The sequence below is a fragment of the Rhinopithecus roxellana genome, chromosome 1 (assembly GCF_007565055.1).
Source record: "Rhinopithecus roxellana isolate Shanxi Qingling chromosome 1, ASM756505v1, whole genome shotgun sequence".
Lineage (NCBI taxonomy): Eukaryota > Metazoa > Chordata > Mammalia > Primates > Cercopithecidae > Rhinopithecus > Rhinopithecus roxellana.
This window is the reverse complement of record NC_044549.1, coordinates 161,631,212-161,651,756: the sequence shown is the minus strand read 5'-3', so window position 1 is coordinate 161,651,756 and position 20,545 is coordinate 161,631,212. Positions and strand designations below refer to the sequence as shown.

At 39.8% G+C, this 20,545-nt stretch overlaps 1 protein-coding gene across 9 annotated transcripts in view; it reads left to right on the top strand.

The window, feature by feature from the left end:
* Positions 1-7,563: 7,563 nt before the first annotated feature.
* CLASP2 (cytoplasmic linker associated protein 2) overlaps positions 7,564-20,545 on the top strand; it is a 221,610-nt gene continuing 208,628 nt past the window's right edge. For 6 of the 9 annotated variants that reach the window (XM_030932912.1, XM_030932911.1, XM_030932899.1 and 3 more), the window contains exon 1: positions 7,564-8,114. In XM_030932912.1, the coding sequence (XP_030788772.1) occupies positions 7,920-8,114 (195 nt within the window). In that variant the 5' untranslated portion in view covers positions 7,564-7,919. The remainder of the gene's footprint in view (positions 8,115-20,545) is intronic. The other 3 variants (XM_030932890.1, XM_030932871.1, XM_030932885.1) reach the window with 1 other exon arrangement.

The window sequence follows — 20,545 nt, the reverse complement described above, 5'->3', positions numbered from 1 at the left end:
CTTCTGGATTTGAGTTATACTTTATACGAGCTTAGCTCAAACGAGGCCCAAAGGTATTTCCAAATTGAAGGGTTACATGAAGAAGTCCTTCTGCACCTTGAGGGAATAGTGGGATGTTAGGAGAATTGAAGTCATTGGTGGTACAGAGATGAGAAGTCTTTTCAATAGGCAAGGGGGTAGAAACTCCGTAACTCTCAATTTTAACTCCTAGTCACTTTCTTCAACAAAGCATTGCACTCATTGGGAACCCACCTTTGACGTTCTTTCACTGGAAATCAATGAGCAAATATTTACTCACAGAAAATGATTTTATTGCAAACATTGTTGGGACAAGTGTATTTACTTACAGAAATAATTTTATTGCAAATATTGCTTGGACAAGTGTATTGCATCCTTTATTAATTTCTGTAGCAATGTATGAAGCTTTATTAGGCCTTCCTATCTTACCTTCCTTAATAATGGTACCAACTAGTATTGGTATAAAATATATTTACTACATTTATGGAGTTATTTCACTTTTTAATAGATTCAATTTGATTATTACCATAAAAGGAAAGAAAAAAAACAGCCTTTGGCGGTGGGTGACAGGAATTTTTAAACCCTGTTTACAAACTAATAACTTAGCCTATGACTATTTCATTGATGCTGGCAGAAGACCCTGAGTCAGGGGCAAAGGACTTTTTTTAACTCACAGCACAGCAAGTATCGTAAAGTCATGCGCTTTGCCTCCCAAATCTCATGGACAGAAACACTGAAGTTGGGGATTCTGCAATTTTATAGAAAGCAGTAAGCAAATCTTTTCTCTGTCTGGGAGGGAGACATTATTTCATCCCTCCAGATTGCTCGCTGCAAACATAACCGAGAGAAATAGCCCAGGTAATGAGTAGTCAGGGCCTTGTATTCTTGGCATACCTAGCAAAACACACGCAAGACTCATGGAAGAGTATCTCTCCCAACAATCATTGTGAATCTGCATTATTTAGGCTGAAACAATGAAGCTCCAAGAAGGTAATAGATGACTTTATTACATTTACAAAGTCCTTAGTATCAGAACCTGGGTTTTCCCAAGAAACTTGCACTAATATGTGAAATATTTTGTGTAAATTTTTTTTTTTTTTTTTTTTTTTTTTTTTTTTTTTTTTTTTTTTGAGACGGAGTCTCGCTCTGTCGCCCAGGCTGGAGCCCAGTGGCCGGATCTCAGCTCACTGCAAGCTCCGCCTCCCGGGTTCACGCCATTCTCCTGCCTCAGCCTCCCGAGTAGCTGGGACTACAGGCACCCGCCACCTCGCCCGGCTAGTTTTTTGTATTTTTTGGTAAAGACGGGGTTTCACCATGTTAGCCAGGATGGTCTCGATCTCCTGACCTCGTGATCCGCCCGTCTCGGCCTCCCAAAGTGCTGGGATTACAGGCTTGAGCCACGGCGCCCGGCCTAATTTTTTTGTTTTAATCACAGGCTTAAATGATATTATTTGAATATAAATAAAATATTATTAAGTACAAATAATATATTATTAACACGAAATTTAGGCCTGGTACAGTGATTCACGCCTGTAATCACAGCACTTTGGGAGCCTGAGGCAGGAGGATCGCTTAAGCCCGGGAGTTTGAGACCAGCCTGGGCAACATTGTGAGACCCTTTCTCTACAAAAAATAGAAAAAAATTAGCTAGATGTGGTGATACATATGTAGTCCTAGCTACCCAGCGGGCTAAAGTGAGCCTAGGAGTTTGAGGTTGCAGTGAGCTGTGATCTTGCCACTACACTCCATCCTGGGTGACAAAATCATATCTTATCAAAAAAAAAAGACATTTAATAAAGGCATACTAAAACATGATTAACAGAACTTTATTAAATATTTTTAAAATATTGCTATATAAAATACTATTAAATATAATTTATATATTAGTAAACACAACTTTACCTTTTTTCTTTACTTTCTAAAATGTGTTCACCAGAAAAATTTCAATTACGTATACTATATGCTCACATATATATTATATTTCTATTGGGTAGCACTGAAATAGACTGTAACTGCTTTATCTCCTTTTTTCTTTTTAAATCTCTTGTTCTGAAGCTCCACCCCCAATCCTTTTTTGGGTACAACATGCATATAGTAAATGCATCATGTACTTATCTTTTTTTTTTTTTTTTTGAGACGGAGTCTTGCTCTGCCGCCCAGGCTGGAGTGCAGTGGCCGGCTCTCAGCTCACTGCAAGCTCCGCCTCCCGGGTTCACGCCATTCTCCTGTCTCAGCCTCCCGAGTAGCTGGGACTACAGGCGCCCGCCTCGTCGCCCGGCTAGTTTTTTGTATTTTTTTTTTAGTAGAGACGGGGTTTCACCGTATTAGCCAGGATGGTCTCGATCTCCTGACCTCGTGATCCGCCCGTCTCGGCCTCCCAAAGTGCTGGGATTACAGGCTTGAGCCACCGCGCCCGGCCTGTACTTATCTTAAGCACAGAACTTGCTGAATTTTAACCAAGCATACGCTCTTATCATCACCACCCAGATCAAGATACAGAACATTTCCATCACTGCAGAAAGCTATCTCAGGCCCTTTTCTAGTCAATGTCCACTGACTCCCTTCTTTTGTGATACCCGCTATTTAACTTCCATCACCATCAGTTAAGTTTTTCCTGCATTAGAAGTTCATGTAAATGGAATTGCACAATATGTACTCTTTTGTGTCTGGCTTCATGTGCCGAATGTGATTTTTTAAAAGGCTTAGCCTCATTGTTGAATATACCAGTACTTTGGTTTTTACTGCTTTGTAGAATTCCATTGTATGGCATACCACATTTATCTATTTTCCAGTTGATGGATATATGGGTTGTTTCCAGTTTGGGCTATAATGAATAAACCTACTATGAACATTCGTATATATGTATATCCCTTTTAACCTTTAAAGAAAGATTGTGATAAATCTTTGGCAAGACACTCCCATCTATTCCCCCACCCCCACTCCAGTACCTAACACAATGCCCTTCTTGAAGGATATTTGCTGAAGCATGATTTCAAACCAGCTGTGTGGTGATTTATTTGTCTCCTAGCCTTCGTATGGAAAATAAATTCCAGTGGCAGAACAAAGTCTACTCAAAGTTTCCACTATTATCACAAATAATGAACAAATAAGTCAGGAAGTCAGTTTGCTGTATTTAAATGATCTATTTCAGTCTTGTTGCCAGTTAAAAATAGACTTCTGCTCCCAGATAAATTTTAGTGACTGATCATAAAAGAACGCAGATATTTCCTACACCATTTTCTTTTCTAAGATTCCTCCCCATTTTCTCCATCTCCTTTCTTTTATCTTTTTAACAGAAATTCAGAGAAAAACATGTCCTAAATGAAAATATAAATAAATATTCAAAGAAATGCAATGTGTTTTGCAAGGAGTGTTATTATTGTGGTATTTAATTCAAAACTTTCTTCTTCCAATTTTCTTTTCTTTATGTGTATTTGAAAGACCACAGAAGCCAGACATCCTGGGTTTGAATCATGGATCTGAAATCATGAGTGAGGCTGGGAACTTAATCTCTGAGCCTCAGCTTTCTCCTTGCTAAGTTGGGGATATAATACCTTCCATACAGGGTTGCTTAGAGGATTAAAAGCCCTAACACGTGATTAAGCATGAATCTTTGTGAAGCCCAGTCCTTATTGGAACCCATATCTCTTCCTGCATGATTACTACTTGTTTCTTGTTCTCTTTGTCTCTCTGAAAACTTGGGTATCATCAGGGATCTGTCTGTGCCAAAGTTCCCAAATTGTGTGGCCAGCACCCTGGGGTGCCAAAGCACACTCACCAAGAGCACTCCAGGATATTTACAATTTTAAAGGGCAATGGTGATCACTGGCATCTGTAAGACATGTAATGGCTCCAAGTAGTGCATGATTTCAACATCAGATTGTGGTACATTGTTTTTCATTGATGTCATGTCTTTGCATTGTAGTACATTTTTTTCATCGATGTCATATCTTTGCCAGTCTGTGTTTTTTGTGGTTGCGTTGATTAAAAAAAAAAAAAAATTGAATCCTTGAGCCCAGGAGTTCAAGACCAGCCTGGGCAACAAAATGAGACCCTGTCTTTACAAAAAATAAAAAAATTAGCCAAGCTGAGTGTTGATGTGCTCTACTGCCTGAGTATCGATGTGCAACAGAATGAGAATGATGATATTCAGTCTCATTCCAAGGTTAGAGAAATTGGATAGTAACCAACAGGCACAGACATCTCATTTATAAGTGTGGTTGTTCAAGAATGATACTTAAAATAAAATTTTTGATTTGTATATATCATTTTTTCATATGCCTAGTAACTTGCTAGGATATATATACTAAGTTGTTTGGATCTCACCTATTTAGTGGACTTCTTAGGTGTTTCTTTTGGCCTAGGGATGCTGTGAAAAAATGACTGAGATGCTAGCAATTTTGTGAACTTTCTGCTCTAACAATGTTGAACCTAGGACAGACAACAGTGATATAAATAAAGATGTAGATTTTGTAGTGGGTATATACTGATAATAACAAATAGTTAATCAAAATAGTTGAGACTACATCTTGTAGACAAACATGCAACTCCCCAGGAAACCAATTCTTTAATTAGTTAATTCCTAGTTATCCTCAAAGTTCAATTTAAATATAACCTCTTCCAAGAAACCTTCTTTAATTTGTAACTTTTCTACTCCCATACTCAGTACTATCTAGATAAGGAGCCTCTCATCTAGTTTCCAAAAACCCTCTGTTTACTCTATCATAGCATCTCAGAAATGTTGATTTTCTTGTGCCTATTAGAGCTTGTGGGCAGAGACCAGGTTTAAATGAATTTTGTGTCTTTGGAACTTTGGCACAGTATCTAGCACAATATAGGTGCTCAAAGGATATTTGTTAATGAATTAAAATGAAACACAGAAAGAATATATAAGTAATAGTAACCAATGTTTACTATTAACTTTATACGCCAGGTACAGTGGCTTATGCTTGTAATCCCACCACTTTAGGAGGCCAAAGTGTGAGGATTGCTTGAGGCCAGGAGTTCGAGAATAATCTGGGCAACACAGTGAAACTTCATCTCTACTAAAAATAAAACAAAATAAATGATAATTTATAATAATTTTATAGGTTCTTCCAGAGTTACTCCTCAAAATGATTTAGTTAACTTATAACTTAAAAACAATCTAGTGTGATTTTCAATTTACATAAGTTCAGAAAGGGGAATAGAGACAACCAAGGGGGAAGAGCAGCAGGTACTTTTGGTCATAGGAACAGGTAGAGCTGAACCTAGAATCCAGAGCTCCTGAATTTTTTTTTTTTTTTTTCCTGTACCACATACTGCACCTGGTCACTAGCAATTACAGGGCAAAGTTTTTCTGGATAGGATCCTCTTTTTATATCTTTCTGCAACCCTTAAAAACAGAACTTTTGGACATTCAAACCCAAGGAATGGTTACCATAATGTATTAGTGAGGGTTCTCCAGAGAAACAGGTATGTGGAGAATACTGTAAAAAAAAATTTTTTTTGAGACAGGGTGTTGCTCTGTCACCCAGGCTGGAGTGCAGTGGCACAAACACAGCTCACTGCAGCCTTGACCTCCTGGGCTCAAGTGATCCTTCTGCCTCAGCCTCCCATGTAGCTGGGACCACAGGTGTGTGCCACCACACTTGGCTAATTTATTGATTTTTTGTAGAGACAAGGTCTCAATCTGTTGCCCAGGCTGGTCTTGAACTCCTGGGCTTAAGTGATCCTTCCACCTCAGTCTCCCAAAGTGCTGGGATTACAAGTGTGAACCACTGCACTTGGCCTAATGAGAGGATAATTATTACAGGAATTGGCTCACATGGTTAAGCGGGGCAAGAAGTCTCATGTCTGCTGTTTGCAAGCTGGAGAGCCAGGAAAGCTGGTGGTGTAATACAGTCCTAGTCTGGAGGACTGAAAATTGGAGGACTGAGGATATAAGTTTGTCTGAATCCAAAAGTTCAAGAACCAGGAGCACCTATCTTTGAGAGCAGGAGAAGATGGATGTTTCAGATCGAGCAGAGAGAGTGAATTTGGCCTTTCTCCACCCTTTTGCTCTATTCAGGCCTCAACGAATTGGATGATGGCCACTGACATTGGAAAGGGCCATGTGCTTTACTCAGCTCACCAATTCAAATGATAATCTCTTCCATAAACTCTCTCACAGACACACTCAGAAATAATGTTTTGCCAGCTATTTTGGCATCTCTTGCCCCAGTTAAGTTGACACATAAAATTAACCAACACACATAGTTTACTTGATTGAGGCACAGTCTGAGGGAAATTACAACCAATTAAAGATGGAAGAAACTTTACAACTGCAATACAATGTGAAGTACAGAAATATTGAAAAAAGAACACACAAAACAGTCAATTTCTTTGAATTTTGAGTTTGTTCTTAGTTATTGTGAATATTTCAAATATCAATTTTTGTTGAATTCATTCACTCATTTAACTTAAATTGGCCACCCATTATTTGCCAGGCACCATCCTAGGAAAACACAAAGGTTCCTGGAGCTTTCTGTGTATTAGAAGAGAAAGATATTACATAAATAATCATTTCATTGTGATTGGGAATAACTGTCAAGATAAATACAGTGTGCATTTGGAATGTATTAGACAACTTTACCCCTACTAGAAGGGCTGAAACGAATAACTGACCAAATCAAATATTGTGGAGCAACTGGAACTCTCAAGCATTGCTGGTGGGGATTTAATATGATCCAGTCACTTTGGTAAACAATTTGGCAGGTTCTTCTAAAGTTAAACATACAACTTACAGGACCTAGTAATGCCAGTCCTTGGTATTTACCCATGAGAAAAAATATATCCACACAAAAAGTTATGCACTAACCGTTGCAGCAGCTTTATTCATAATTATAAAAAATAGGAAACAGCCGAAACATCTACCAACAAGTGAATGGATCAACAAATGGTAGTGATTTCACAGAATGGAGAGCAATAAAAAGGAATGGACTTCTGAGACACCGGCAGCGCTGGATGGACCTCAAACATTATGCTAAAAGAAACCAGACTCCAAAAAAGTAGACTGTATGAAGTTGAGGAACAGGGAAATCTATGTTACCGTGATAGAAATCAAATTAGAATTGCCTAGGGGAGAGGCGGTAATTGGGAAGTGTCTTGGGACTTCCTGGGGTGTTGGAAACGTGTTGTATCCTCACTGGGGTGGTGGTTACACTGATGAATACATTTGCCGAAACTCATGAAGTGTACGCTGAAGATCTGTGCGTTTTACTTTATGCAAACCGAATTTAGTTTTTATTTTTTGGTAAGTATTACACAGTGACTGCGGTGGTAGCTGGAAGCAGAAGTCATGAGTGTATTCTGTTTTTTCGGTTTTTGTTTTCTTTAAACCGGCAGTGGGGGCGGGAAAGGGGGATGCTAAGTACCAGAAACTTTCCTAAGCGTTGAACAGAAGTGGAGGAAAACTTGGAAACGTTCTACATTTCACAGGGCGAGGGCACGCTGCCCCAGCAGCGGCTAGCGAAGAACGGCCCGCCTCCCGGTGGGCTCGAACCAAGTAGAACCCCAAGTCTCCCTAGAGGTCCTATCGCTCCCAGCGGTTTCCGCAGCTACCTCCACCACCTCCTCAGCGAAGCGCTAGCCGGACGGGAGGGCCCTCGCCGGCGTCGTGCTGACGTCACGCGCGTGCTGACGTCGCCCGCGGCCGCGGCTTCTGAAGCTGGCTGGGGCTCGGGGGGGCGCCGAGTTTGACTAGTTTGGGGGCGGCTGGGCGCTTGGCGTCCCTCCCGCCGCCCGCTGCGCCCCCGCAAGCCGCGCCCCGGGCTGGCTAAGTGAGTCCCGCCCGCTCCCGCGGGGACCCGCACTAGAGGCTGGGCGGCGCTCGGGGAAAGTTGGCCGCTCACAGACTGGCAGGCGGGCAGGCGGCCGCAGCCATGGAGCCCCGCAGCATGGAGTACTTCTGCGCCCAGGTGCAGCAGAAGGACGTCGGCGGCCGGCTGCAGGTCGGCCAGGAGCTCCTGCTCTACCTTGGCGCCCCTGGCGCCATCCCGGACCTGGAAGAGGACCTGGGCCGCCTGGGCAAGACTGTCGACGCGCTCACCGACTGGGTGGGTTCGAGCAACTACCGGGTAAGCGACCGCGGCGAGGCTGGGCTGGTCACGCCCTCCGCGGCGGCCCTTTAATCCCCAACGCGAGCGCCGGACCGGGAGAGCTCCAGTCCGAACCGCCGCTTAAGAGGGGAAACACACTTTTGGGAGGCCGAGGCGGGCGGATCACGAGGTAGGGAGTTCGAGACTAGCCTGACCAACATGGTGCAACCCGTCTCTACTGAAAATACAAAAATTAGCCGGGCGTGGTGGCGGGCGCCTGTAATCCCAGCTACTCAGGAGGGTGAGGCAGGAGAATCGCTTGAACCTGGCAGGCGGGAGTTGCAGTGAGCCGAGATCGAGCCACTGCATTCCAGCCTGGGTGACAGAGTGAGACTCTGTCTCAAAAAAAAAAAGAAAAGAAAAAAAAATAGGGGAAACAGAGGGGTCGCGCGTCCCCACTGGGCAGCGAGTACTGACTTCTGACCACGTTTTTCTGCACTTGTGAACAATGACAAATTCAGCGATTCCGTGACACGTTGCGGAGTTACTAGGACACAGTATTGATCACTTATTTAAAAAAAAAAAAAGTGAAAGACTTCGACATTTGTGTTCACCTGGGTAAACACTACCCAGACCAACACTTAGGACATTAGGATACGATTTTAGGTTAATGTGTCTTAGTAGATAGGCTAATGCTGGGAAAACAAAAGTTACGAAGAGGAGGTACAAGAAGGAATGAGCCTTTCTAAAGAGTCCATAGTAGGCAGGTTGTAATGTAGCCACGTTGGGAGACCAGGTAAATATTTTGTATTTAACTTGTCCCGTAGTCGTTAGTAGTTACTTTTCTTTCTTGTCTTCTGGTGGCAGTGTTGCTTTAAAATGCTGGCTGCAACTTCCCATGGATGAAGTGATTCTTCTTAGTAACATGTTCTCATAATCCAGCGAATAGGCTGTAGTTTGAAATCTTTTATTCGAAAAGAAGAAAGGCAGACTCTAGAATTATGATGCAGATTTAATGGTAAAGCCCAGATGAGTTTTGGAAAGGTTAGACTTTTTACAAGGATGATAAAGTTTGAGAACCATGTCGATGCTTCCTTACATACCATCTCTTTATTATTTTTAAAAAGTTTGGGGAAATGGTAATTTAATAATATATCATTACCATTTGGGAGATTATTTCTTCTTTGGAAGAAACAAGCTAAATTTACTCTGCAAGAAAGGCATATACATATTCACACTCAAGATAGTTGATTTTATGCTACAGCATAGACTGTTGTAGAAAGACAGCGTTTTGGTAATGTTTGCACCCCTTCCCAAGTGAAGATCGATTTGCCATCTTTTACACGTGCTGTTGTGAATTGGCTTTGGGCCATTTCACTCATCATATGTGCACTCAGTGAATGACAGTTGAGCAATCATGCTGATATTCTGTGATACTACAGTATGCTAATTTTCTCTTATGCCTCTAAGCCCTACTTCTACTTGGTGCTGTGTTTTTAACTGTTCTTTAAGAGTTAGAATCCATCAGGGGTTTCATCCAGGTTCTCAACTGTTTTCACTACACGTTTTCCCCATGCTCCTCACTAGATAAGGTAGCCAAAGACAATTTCAGCAATCAGAAGAGAACTGCCATAGTCTCCCACCACCTATCTATACACTTCCTTGTAGCTGTGACCATATAATCTACCTTCTTCCTTATTAGAATAGATAAATTGCCTGTTTTCCTCATTTATGCCATTCCCTCCACAAAAGTATTAGATTCCATGCCTTCTTGCTTACTCAAGGACATTGATCCATCAATTCTGCTCTCTTTCCTAAATCATTAGTTCTCCCCTTTCTGTTGAATTCTGTAGCATAAAAACTTTTCTGACATTGTTAGGGAAAGGGCATTCTAATTAATCTGTTGCTTTAGGTTTTATAAACTAAGTTACCCAACTGGGTAATCTTTTTTTTTTTTTTACTTAAGATACAATAAAACATATTTAACTATTTTAAAAAGTGTGTCATAGGAGTTTTTGAACATACAAATAGAATCATATCTCAATTTCAGTTTATACTGAACAAAATACAGTTTTTCTTTGGATTGGTAGTGCTTCAGAATCTGAGTGTCTTAACAGTCATTGTGTTAGTAAATTTGAGTGCCTCCTGTATGCTGGGTATTCAAGATGCTAAGGATCCATCCAGCTTTAAACAAGACAAGGCCCATTCATTCAGCTTCATTAGGATATTTATCGATGACCTGTTATTATCAGGAACTTACTCTTCTAGGCATTGCAGATACAGTGGAGGAGAGGAATACACAGGAAAGATAAATAAAATGTAAAGTGTGTTAGATGGTGTTAAGTGGTTTGGAAAGAAAAACAGTGAAGGGAATAGGGAATACTAGGCAAGATACATATGTTGGAATTTTAAATAGTTGGTCGTTGAAGACCTCATTGAGAAGGTGACTTAACAGAAGATGGGAAAATGAGATTCCTGCCATTGCGTTAGAAAGAGGTAGACAGGTATAGAAATTAGATCATTTCAGGTAGCATGTGCTTGTAAATAAACATGGTTTGAAATGCTTATAAGACTCTACTTTGGGTGGTCAAAAGAGGTGTCATGTGAGTGCAGACACTGAAGAAACATAAGAGTGAAGAATAATTGAAGCAGAGAAAACAGCAAATTCAGAGACCCTAGTTTTGTTGAGGAACATAAAGAAAGCCAGCCTGGCTAGAGTTTAAATGAGTGAGGTGTTAAGAAAGACAAAGTTGAGGAAGCAGGTATAAAGTCATAGGATTTTATTCTTAATATGGTGGAAGTAGCTGGGCAGGTATGAAGTCATAGAATTTTATTCTAAATATGGTGGAGGTAACTGGGAGTGGTGGCTTGTGTCTGTAGTCCCAGCTACTTGGGAGGCTGAGACAGAAGGCTTACTTGAGGCCAGGAGTTTGAGACCAGCCTGGGCAACAGAGCAAGTTCCCGTCTAAAAAAAATAAATACAGTGGGGGGTTTTATGTGTGTAAAGGGTGGCTGCTTTGTGGAGAGTCGACTATAAAGGAGTAACAGAAGCAGCAGCGAGATAATGGTGGCTAGGCCTGGTTTGATAGCAATGGCAATGCTGAAAAGTGGAAAATTTGGGCTATGATTTGGTGGTAGATCCACTAGGAGCTCCTGTTGGATTGGGTTTGAGGGTTGAAAGAAAGAGAGGAATTATGGATAATTGCCTTGCTTCAGCAGTAGATTAGATTGTGCTGTTTATTGAAATAGGGAAGACTGAGAGAAGAACAAATTGGGTGAAGGATATAGAAAGTTTAGTTTTTACTGTGTTAGGTGTGAGAAGATTGTTTAACATACAAGTTGAGATGATAGACAGTTGGGGTCCCAAGTTCAATGGAGAAGTCATAATTGAAAATTCAGAATATAGAAATAGGCATATATGTGATATAGGTAGTCTGACATTTGACTTTTACTCAGAATGCTCCTGCAATTTCAGGAGTTCTCAAATTTTTAAATGGTATTACGGCAATAAAAATTGCTTCATAAAATACAGTTAAGTATGATAACCACCATTTACAGAGTCCTTAGTGAGTACCAGGCACTGTCTCACATGCTTTATTTGCATTGTCTCATTTAATATTTAAGATGGCCTTAGGAAATTGGTGTACTATTGTTTTCCTTTTTTTGTAGAAAAGGAGACATAAGTATATTGCTTTAGACCATAGACTTGGTGAATTAGTGGAGGAGTTGCTTGAGCCTAGGGAGATTAGAATATCCATATTCCTTTTCTCTACTTTTATAAACCTCTGCAATATCCTATTATTTGCCAGCTCTACTTTTACTTTTGTATATTATGAGGATTAGTAACATTTATATTTCATCTGCAACCATAGGGTAAGTTGACGTTAAAAAATGGAGAAGGCCGGGCGCGGTGGCTCAAGCCTGTAATCCCAGCACTTTGGGAGGCCGAGATGGGTGGATCGCGAGGTCAGGAGATCGAGACCATCCTGGCTAACACGGCGAAACCCCGTCTCTACTAAAAAATACAAAAAACTAGCCGGGCGAGTTGGCGGGTTCCTGTAGTCCCAGCTACTTGGGAGGCTGAGGCAGGAGAATGGCGTAAACCCGGGAGGCGGAGCTTGCAGTGAGCTGAGATCCGGCCACTGCACTCCAGCCTGGGCGACAGAGCGAGACTCCGTCTCAAAAAAAAAAAAAAAAAAAAAAAAAAAAAAAAAAAAAAAAAAATGGAGAAAACGCAGCCTGAGCAAGATAGTGAGACCTCATCTCTACAAAAGAATTAGCCCAGGATATTGAGACTGCAGTAAGCCATGATTGGGCCACTGTACTCCAGCCTGGGCAACAGAGCCAGACCCTGTCTTGGGGGAAAAAAAAAAAAAAGAGAAAACAGTGAAAGCATTTATAACTATGTAGTGCTATGTAGTGCGGGGCTGTGTGGTAGCATTTCATGTATTCTCAGAATTTAAAATCATAGCCCCTTTCGCATTCTGAGGAGGATACTTCCCACCATTGGTGTCACCTCAATTATATATCCTATAAACTATTAAGAAATATGCCATTTTTTAGTTTGCCAAAAGAGGTGAGGTTTATCTACCCATTAATACATATTGATGTTGCCTATTCCATTTACCTGCTGTATAGGTGAACATCCAGGTTGTTTTTAATTCTTTATTTTTAACGTTGTCCTTTTTGTCACCTTGTTACATATGCATAAAAAATTTTTCTATGGCGGTGATTCTCAATCCTGTCAGAGTCAGTGCCCTCTTTTAATTACCCCTTCTCCCGTTTCAATTCTGAAATAAAATTTATAGATAATATCTGATACATATAAATTTTAAAAACCTCTAGAATGTACTAGCTGTACTATAAAGGAAAATCACACATAATTTATGAGGTAAAATATATTTCGACATGTAAATATGTCAACCCGACTATCTATGAAGACCTAATGATAGTTACATGGTTGTAAATGCTGCCGCCACTAATTCAGACCACTTCAGGTATATAGTTGCTGGTGATTCACACTTTTTGTTTTTTTTTTTTTTTTGAGATGGAGTTTTGCTGTTGTCGCCCAGGCTGGAGTGCAGTAGTGCCATCTCAGCACACTGCATCCTCCACCTCGTGGGTTCAAGTGGTTCTTCTGCCTCAGCCTCCTGAGTAGCTGGGATTACAGGCACACGCCACCACACCCGGCTTATTTTGTATTTTTAGTGGAGACAGGGTTTCGCCATGTTGGCCAGGCTGCTCTCAAACTCCTGACCTCAGATGATCCACCCGCCTTGGCCTCCCAAAGTGTTGGGATTACAGGCATGAACCACTGCGCCCGGCCTTGATTCACCCCTTCACCAGTGACATTACTGTTGGTGATTATGATATGCTGGAACTCTAAATTCTGAACCTCATTTCTTTGAACTTGAAGAGTTTTACCACCCCACGTAACATCTGTTTCATTAAGCTCACCCATTAATCATACCCTTACATTCATTCTTTTTTAAAAATTTTTTTAATTATAATTTCAGTGGTTTTGGGGGTACAGGTGGCTTTTAGTTATGTGGATAAGTCCTTTGTTGGTGATTTCTGAGATTTTAGTGCACCTGTCATCCAAGCAATGTACACTACCGATATATAGTCTTTTATCCCTCAACCTCCTCCGAGTCCCCAAAGTTTATTTTACCATTCTTATGCCTTTGATTCCTTACAGCTTAGCTCCTAACTTGTAAGTGAGAACATACGATATTTGATTTTCTGAGTTTCACTTAGAATAATGGCCTCCAGCTCATCCAAGTTGCTGTAAACGACATTATTTTGTTCCTTTTTATGGCTGAGTAGTATCCCATGGTGTATGTGCACCACATTTTCTTTATCCACTCATTGGTTAATGGGCACTTAGGTTGGTTCCATGTCTTTGCAATTGTGAATTGTGCTGCTATAAACATGCATGTTCCTGTGTCTTTTTTATATAATGACTTCTTTTCCTTTGGGTAGATACCCAGTAGTGCAATTGCTAGATGGAATGGTAGTTCTACTTTTAGTTCTCTAAGGAATCTCCATACTGTTTTCCATAGTGGACACCAGCAGTGTAAAAGTGTACCTTTTTCATCACATCATATCACACCAACACCCATTGTTTTTTTGACTCTTTAATTATGGCCATTCTTGCAGGGGTAAGGTGGTATCTCATTGTGGTTTTAAGTTGCGTTTCCCTGATGATTAGTGATGTTGGACATTTTTTCATATGTTTGTTGTCCAGTTGTGTATCTTCTTTTGGAAATTGTCTATTCATGCCCTTTGCCCACTTTTTGATGGGATTGTTTTGTTTTTTTTTCCTTGCTGATTTGAGTTCCTTGTAGATTCTGATACTAGTCCTTACGTTCATTCTTAATTCTGTTTTCTCTCTTCATTCTTGTTTTATGGTCCTCATTTGATAAACTGTTATACTGAGCTGAGCATGGTGGCTCACACCTGTAATCCCAGCACTTTGGGAGGCTGAGGTGGGGCGATCACCTGAGGTCAGGAGTTTGATACCAGCCTGGGCAACATGGTGAAACCCCATCTCTACTAAAAAAAAAAAGAAAAGAAAAATTAGCCAGGTGTGGTGGTGCATGCCTGTAATCCTAGCTATTTGGGAGGCTGAGGTGGGAAGATCCCTTGAACCTGCTAGGCAGAGTTTGCAGTGAGCTGAGATTGTGACACTACAGTCCAACCCGGGTGACAAAACGAGACTTTGTCTCAGAAAAAAGTGCAATACTGGTTAATCCCACTTTGCCTACCCTGTACCTGCACTAGTGCAACTGAAGGTGTTTGGGGAAAAACACAAAACTTCTTTAACTGGCTTCATTTTAAATTTCTGACCATCATGTGGGCCCTTAATGCTGCCTGACAGTCATACTATATTTTCTTAGTTCATTCACGCTTTCACTTAAACAGCTATTCTACATCTTTTCCTCTCCGCTTGGTCCTACTGGTACCTCTTCTACGATCATTGTCAGCTGAGGCATGCATTGCTTCCGACTTCACTGAAAAAATGGAAGGAATCAGAATTTCTTTTTTTGAGATGGAGTCTCACTCTGTCTCCAGGCTGGAGTGCAGTGGCATGATCTCAGCTAAAGCTTACTGCAACGTCCGTCTCCTGGGTTAAAGCGATTCTGCCTCAGCCTCCAGAGTAGCTGGAACCACAGGTGCCCGCCACCACGCCCTGCTAATTTTTGTATTTTTAGTGGAGACGGGGTTTCACCATGTTGGCCAGGTTGGTCTCAAATTCCTGACCTGTGGTGATCCGCCCACCTTGGCCTCCCCAAGTACTGGGATTATAGGCGTGAGCCACCGCGCCTGGCCAACTCCTAGGTAATTTAAAGTGTGAGTATTATAAATGCTATTTGTTCTTTTGTATTTTTACAATTTATTTATTTTGGAGACAGGATATTGCTTTGTTGCCCAGGCTGGAGTGTAGTGGCATGATCATAGCTCACTGTATCCTCCAGTTCCTGGGCTCAAGTGACCTTCTGGCCTCAGTCTTCTGAGTAGCTGGAACTATAGGTATGAGCCACTATAGCTTTAAAAATTATGTTTTTTGGCTTATAGAAATAAAATGGCATTTGGTATATTGATTTTTATGGCTAGCCTGCTTATTATTATAATAATTAAAAACATGTTTTTTCCAATTTATAGATTTTTAAAAGGTTTTCTATAGGTATATCACAGACTAACAACAGTTTTGCCTGCTTTTGGTGTATTGGCTAAGACCCTTAGGATTAGGATGAATAAAACACCTTGTGTTCTGGGTACCAAGGGTGTTTTCTAACATCTCACCATTAGGAATCATGATCTCTTTAATTACAAAAACTTTATTATGGAGAATTTTGAACGTATGTAAAGGTAGACAGTAAAATAAATTCAGCCACAATGCTTATCGGCCCGTGGCCAATCCTACCCCATCACTGTGTCACAAATCACAGATATCATACCGTTTCATCCCCAGGACTTCCTAGTTACTGTCTCAAAGATACATGTTCTTTTTCAAAATTTATTAATGTCACCTCAACATCATCACAATTATAAAACAATAATTCCTTTATGTCACATGTCCAGGGTTCGCATTTCTAAATCTTTTAGTAAGTTATTTTAAGAAAAGTTGGGAACCAAATAAGAGCCACATCTTGTGATTCATTAATATATTATCTTCCTATTGCTGCTAACAAATTATGACACACTAGCTTATACACGTATACATTTATTGTTTTACAGTTCTATAGGTCAAAAATCTAAAATGGGTTTCTTTGGGATAAAATCAAGGTGTCAGCAGGATTATATTCCTTCTGGAGACTTTAGCAGAGAATTTTCCAGCTTCTAGGGGATGCCTGCTTTGCTTGATTCTTGGTATCTTTCTCCATCTTCAAAGCCAGCAGTATAACATCTTCAAATCTCTTCGTCTGACCTCTTCTGTCATCAAATCTCCTCTGACTGTGGCTCTTGGCCTCCTTTTTACAAGTACCCTTGTCTTTATAAGGATTCCCCCTTATAAGGACCCTTCAAATAAATCCACACATATATAGTCAACTAATTTTTGACAAAGACACCGAGAATACACAATGGGGAAAGGATAGTGTCTTCAATACACAGTATTGGAGATACTGGATATCCACATGCAAAAGGATGAAATTGGACCCTTATTTTACACCATACACAATAATTACCTCAAAATTGATTAAAGACTTAAATGCAAGACCTAAAACTGTAAAACTCCTAGAAGAAAACATAGGAGGAAATATCCTTGACTTTGGTCTTGGCAGTGATTTTTTGAATTTGACATGAAAATACAGCCAACAAAAGCAAAAATAAACAGGGGAACTACATCAGACTACAAAGTTTTCTGGACAGCAAAGGAAGCAATCAAAACAAAATGGCAGTCTACTGAATGGGAGAAAATACTTGTAAATCATATTTGATAAGGGTTTAGTATCCAAAATGTATGAGATGCTCGTCTAACTCAATATTTGAGAAGATACCAACATCAGTCATTGTTAGGGTAATGTAATTCAGAACTACGATGAAATATCACCTCATACCAATTAGGATGTCTGTTATCAAAAAAATCAAAAGATAACAAATATTGGAGAGGATGTGGAGAAGAAAATTGTACACTGTTGATGGGGATGTAAATTGATACAGCTATCATGGAAAATGGTAAGGAGGTTCCTCAGAAAATTAAAAATAGAGCTACCATGAGCTCCACTTCTGAGTATATATCCAAAGAAAATAAATCACTGTCTGAAAGAGATATTTGCATTCCCTTGTTCATTGCACCATTATTCACAATAGCCAGGATATGGAAACCACTGTGTCCATAAACAGATGAATGGATAAAGAAAATGTGGGGTGTGTATATGTATGTGTTTATATGTATACACACACACACACACAACACATAACACACACACAAAGGAGTATTATTCAGCCTTAAAAAAGAAGGAAATCCTGCCATTTGTGACAACATGGATGAACCTGGAAGACATACTAAGTGAAATAAGCCAGACACAGAAAGACAAATACAGCATGATCTTACTTTTATGTCAAATCTTAAAAAAAAAAGTCAAATTTATAGATAGTAACAGAATAGTATGGTGATTACCAGGGATTGAGGGATGTGGAAAAAGGGGAGATATTGGTCAAAGGGTACATGTTTTCTGTTATGTGTAAGTTCTGGAAACCTAATGCACAGTATGGTGACTATGGTTAATGTGTATTGTACTTGAAATTTACTAAGAGCGTAGATGTCACGTTCTCACCACAAAACAGATGGGGAGGGAGACCCTTGTGATACCTTTAGGCCTAGGATAATCCAGGGTAATTTTTCCCTCTCAAGATCCTTAATTGTATCTGCAGAGTCCCTTTTGCCAAGTGTGATACCATATTCAGAGGTTCTGGGAGTCAGGTTGTGAACGCCTTTGTGAGGTTATTATTCTGCCTGCAAGAGTCAACATATTTATTAAGTCTCTTTTAATGTTTCCCCCTTTGTCTCTCTCTCTATTTAAAAAAATTCTTGAGTTTTATTTGTGTAGATTTTTCCCACAGTCTGGATCTTGCCAGTTTCATTCGTGTAATGATGTTTGACTGTTCCCTCAGTTTTTCCTGTAAATTGGTAATTTAGTTGGATCTAAAACTTAAATGGAGTCCTTTTTTGGGGGGCGGGGGGGCAAGACTGTTTAATAGGAAATACTGTCCTTCCATCTCCTTCCTGGAGGCACATGAGGTATGGAAGGCACACAAGCTCTAGGTCTGTTTTTTTGTGTGATGTTAGAGGCCATTAACATTCAGTGTCTAGATCTCTTAATTCATTAGAGTTTGCAAAACGGTGATATTTGAATTCTGTTATTTCTTCATTTATTGTCTGGAATAGTTTTACAAAGAGAAACTTTCCCCATTTACAGTTATTTACCCAGTGATATGGTTTATATAGAATGGTAGGTATATTTCTATGATTCTTTCCATTTACTTACTAATTGTGAAAATAATGGTTTTTTTTTTTTTTTTAGTATCCTTCAAATGTTTTGTTTTTGTTTTCATATAATTATGAACGTATATATTTAAATATACCTAATGTGTTTCAAGACAATGCAGTTATTACCCTTTTTGATATTCAAACTGTCCTATCTTGACATGACCCTAGCAATCTTTGACTGCTTCTTTGCTGTCTAATATCACAAGATGTATTTCCTGCTCCAGCCCAGGAATGAACCACCTCTCCATGAAGCTCTTGATCTTTTTTCATGGGAAGGGGTGCCTGGAAACTGCAATGTGGTGCTAGTGGTATTCATTGTCCTTGTTTGGTCATTGTTTCTAGATTTCTTTCAGTGGACAGAGTTAGATCTTATTTTATTTGGTTAATTTTTATGTTTTGAGACAGGGTCTCTCTGTCTGTTGCCTAGTCTGGAGTGCAGTGGCGCAAACACAGCTCACTGCAGCCTCAACCTCCTGGGCTCAAGCAATCCTCTTACCTCAGCCTCCCAAGTAGCTGGGACTACAGGTGCACACCACCATGCCCAACTAACTTAAAAAATTTTTTTTCTAGAGATAGGGTCTCCCTGTGTTGCCCAGGCTGGTCTTGAACTCCTAGGCTCAAGCAGTCCTCCCGTCTCAGCATCCCAAAGTACTGGGATTACAGGCATAAGCCGCTACACATGACCTAGATTTTATTTTAATTTTAAAAATATATCATGAGTTCATACGGATATTTCTAATTCAGATTTAAGGCTACAGTTTTTACTTCTGTTTTCTATCTGTATTTTTTCTGTCAACAACAATAAGATTTATAAAGACCGTTAGCTGTATTTTTCCGTTTTGTTTTTGTCTCTAGGATATATCCCATTGACTAGATAGAGTCAAATTGCTGTGTTTCAAGTCACTTGGAAATAGTCTTTTTTGTGGTTATGGTACTAACTCGATGTAAATTTAGATTCATTTATTTTATTTCATTTTCAATGAAATTTTATTTGGTTAATTTCAATGAAATTTCATTTTCAATGAAATAAAATAGTTGTTGCTAAAAGAAGGTGTCTTCAAAGAACTCTAGTTTCTTTCTCTGTTCCTTGTATCCTGTTCTCACCATTAAAATTTTATTTTCCATCATTGTGTCTGTGTGTGTTTTTGTGTTTGTTTTTTGAGACAGGATCTCACTCTGTTGCCCAGGTTAGAGTGCAGTGGCACCATCATGACTCACTGCAGACTTGATGTCCCAGGCTCAGGTGATCCTCTCACTTCAGCCTCCCTAGCAACTGGGACTACAGGCGCATGCCACCATGCCTAATTTTTTATGTCTTGTAGAGATGGGGTCTTGCCATGTTGTGCAGGCTGTTATCAAACTCCTGGGCTCAAGTGATGCTCCCACCTTGACCTCCCCAAGTTCTGGGATTACATGCATGAGCCACCGCACCCAGCCATCATTGTTTTTTTTAAACATTTATGTCTGTCTATATCTACTTAATTCCCCTTTTTTTGATATAAATACTTCTTCCAACTTTGCTTTTTTCACTTAACAGTATATTGTGGAGATCATTGCATAGCAGAATTAGGGTAGTCTTCATTTTTATTTTTAAAGTGTCATAGTATCCTGTAGTGTGGATACACCATGGTTTATTGAATCTGTCCCATACTGATGAATGTTTGCATAGTTTCCAGTCTCTTGTAGTGAATAATTTTTGCATGTCTTTTCATAATTTTACTTGTATATCTTGGGGATAGATTCCTAAGTATATTCTTAAGAGTACACATTTTTCCTGCTTTTTTGAGATAACTGCTTGTCTCATATATGTGTAGTTGAGTCTATTTTGGATTTTCAATTTTGTTTAACAGCTCTATTGATATCTCATTCTATATAATTCACTCATTTGAAGTGTATGTTACATTGATTTTGTAATAGCTACAGGTTTGTGCAACCATCACGACAGTAAATTTTAAAACATTTTCATCACCTCCAA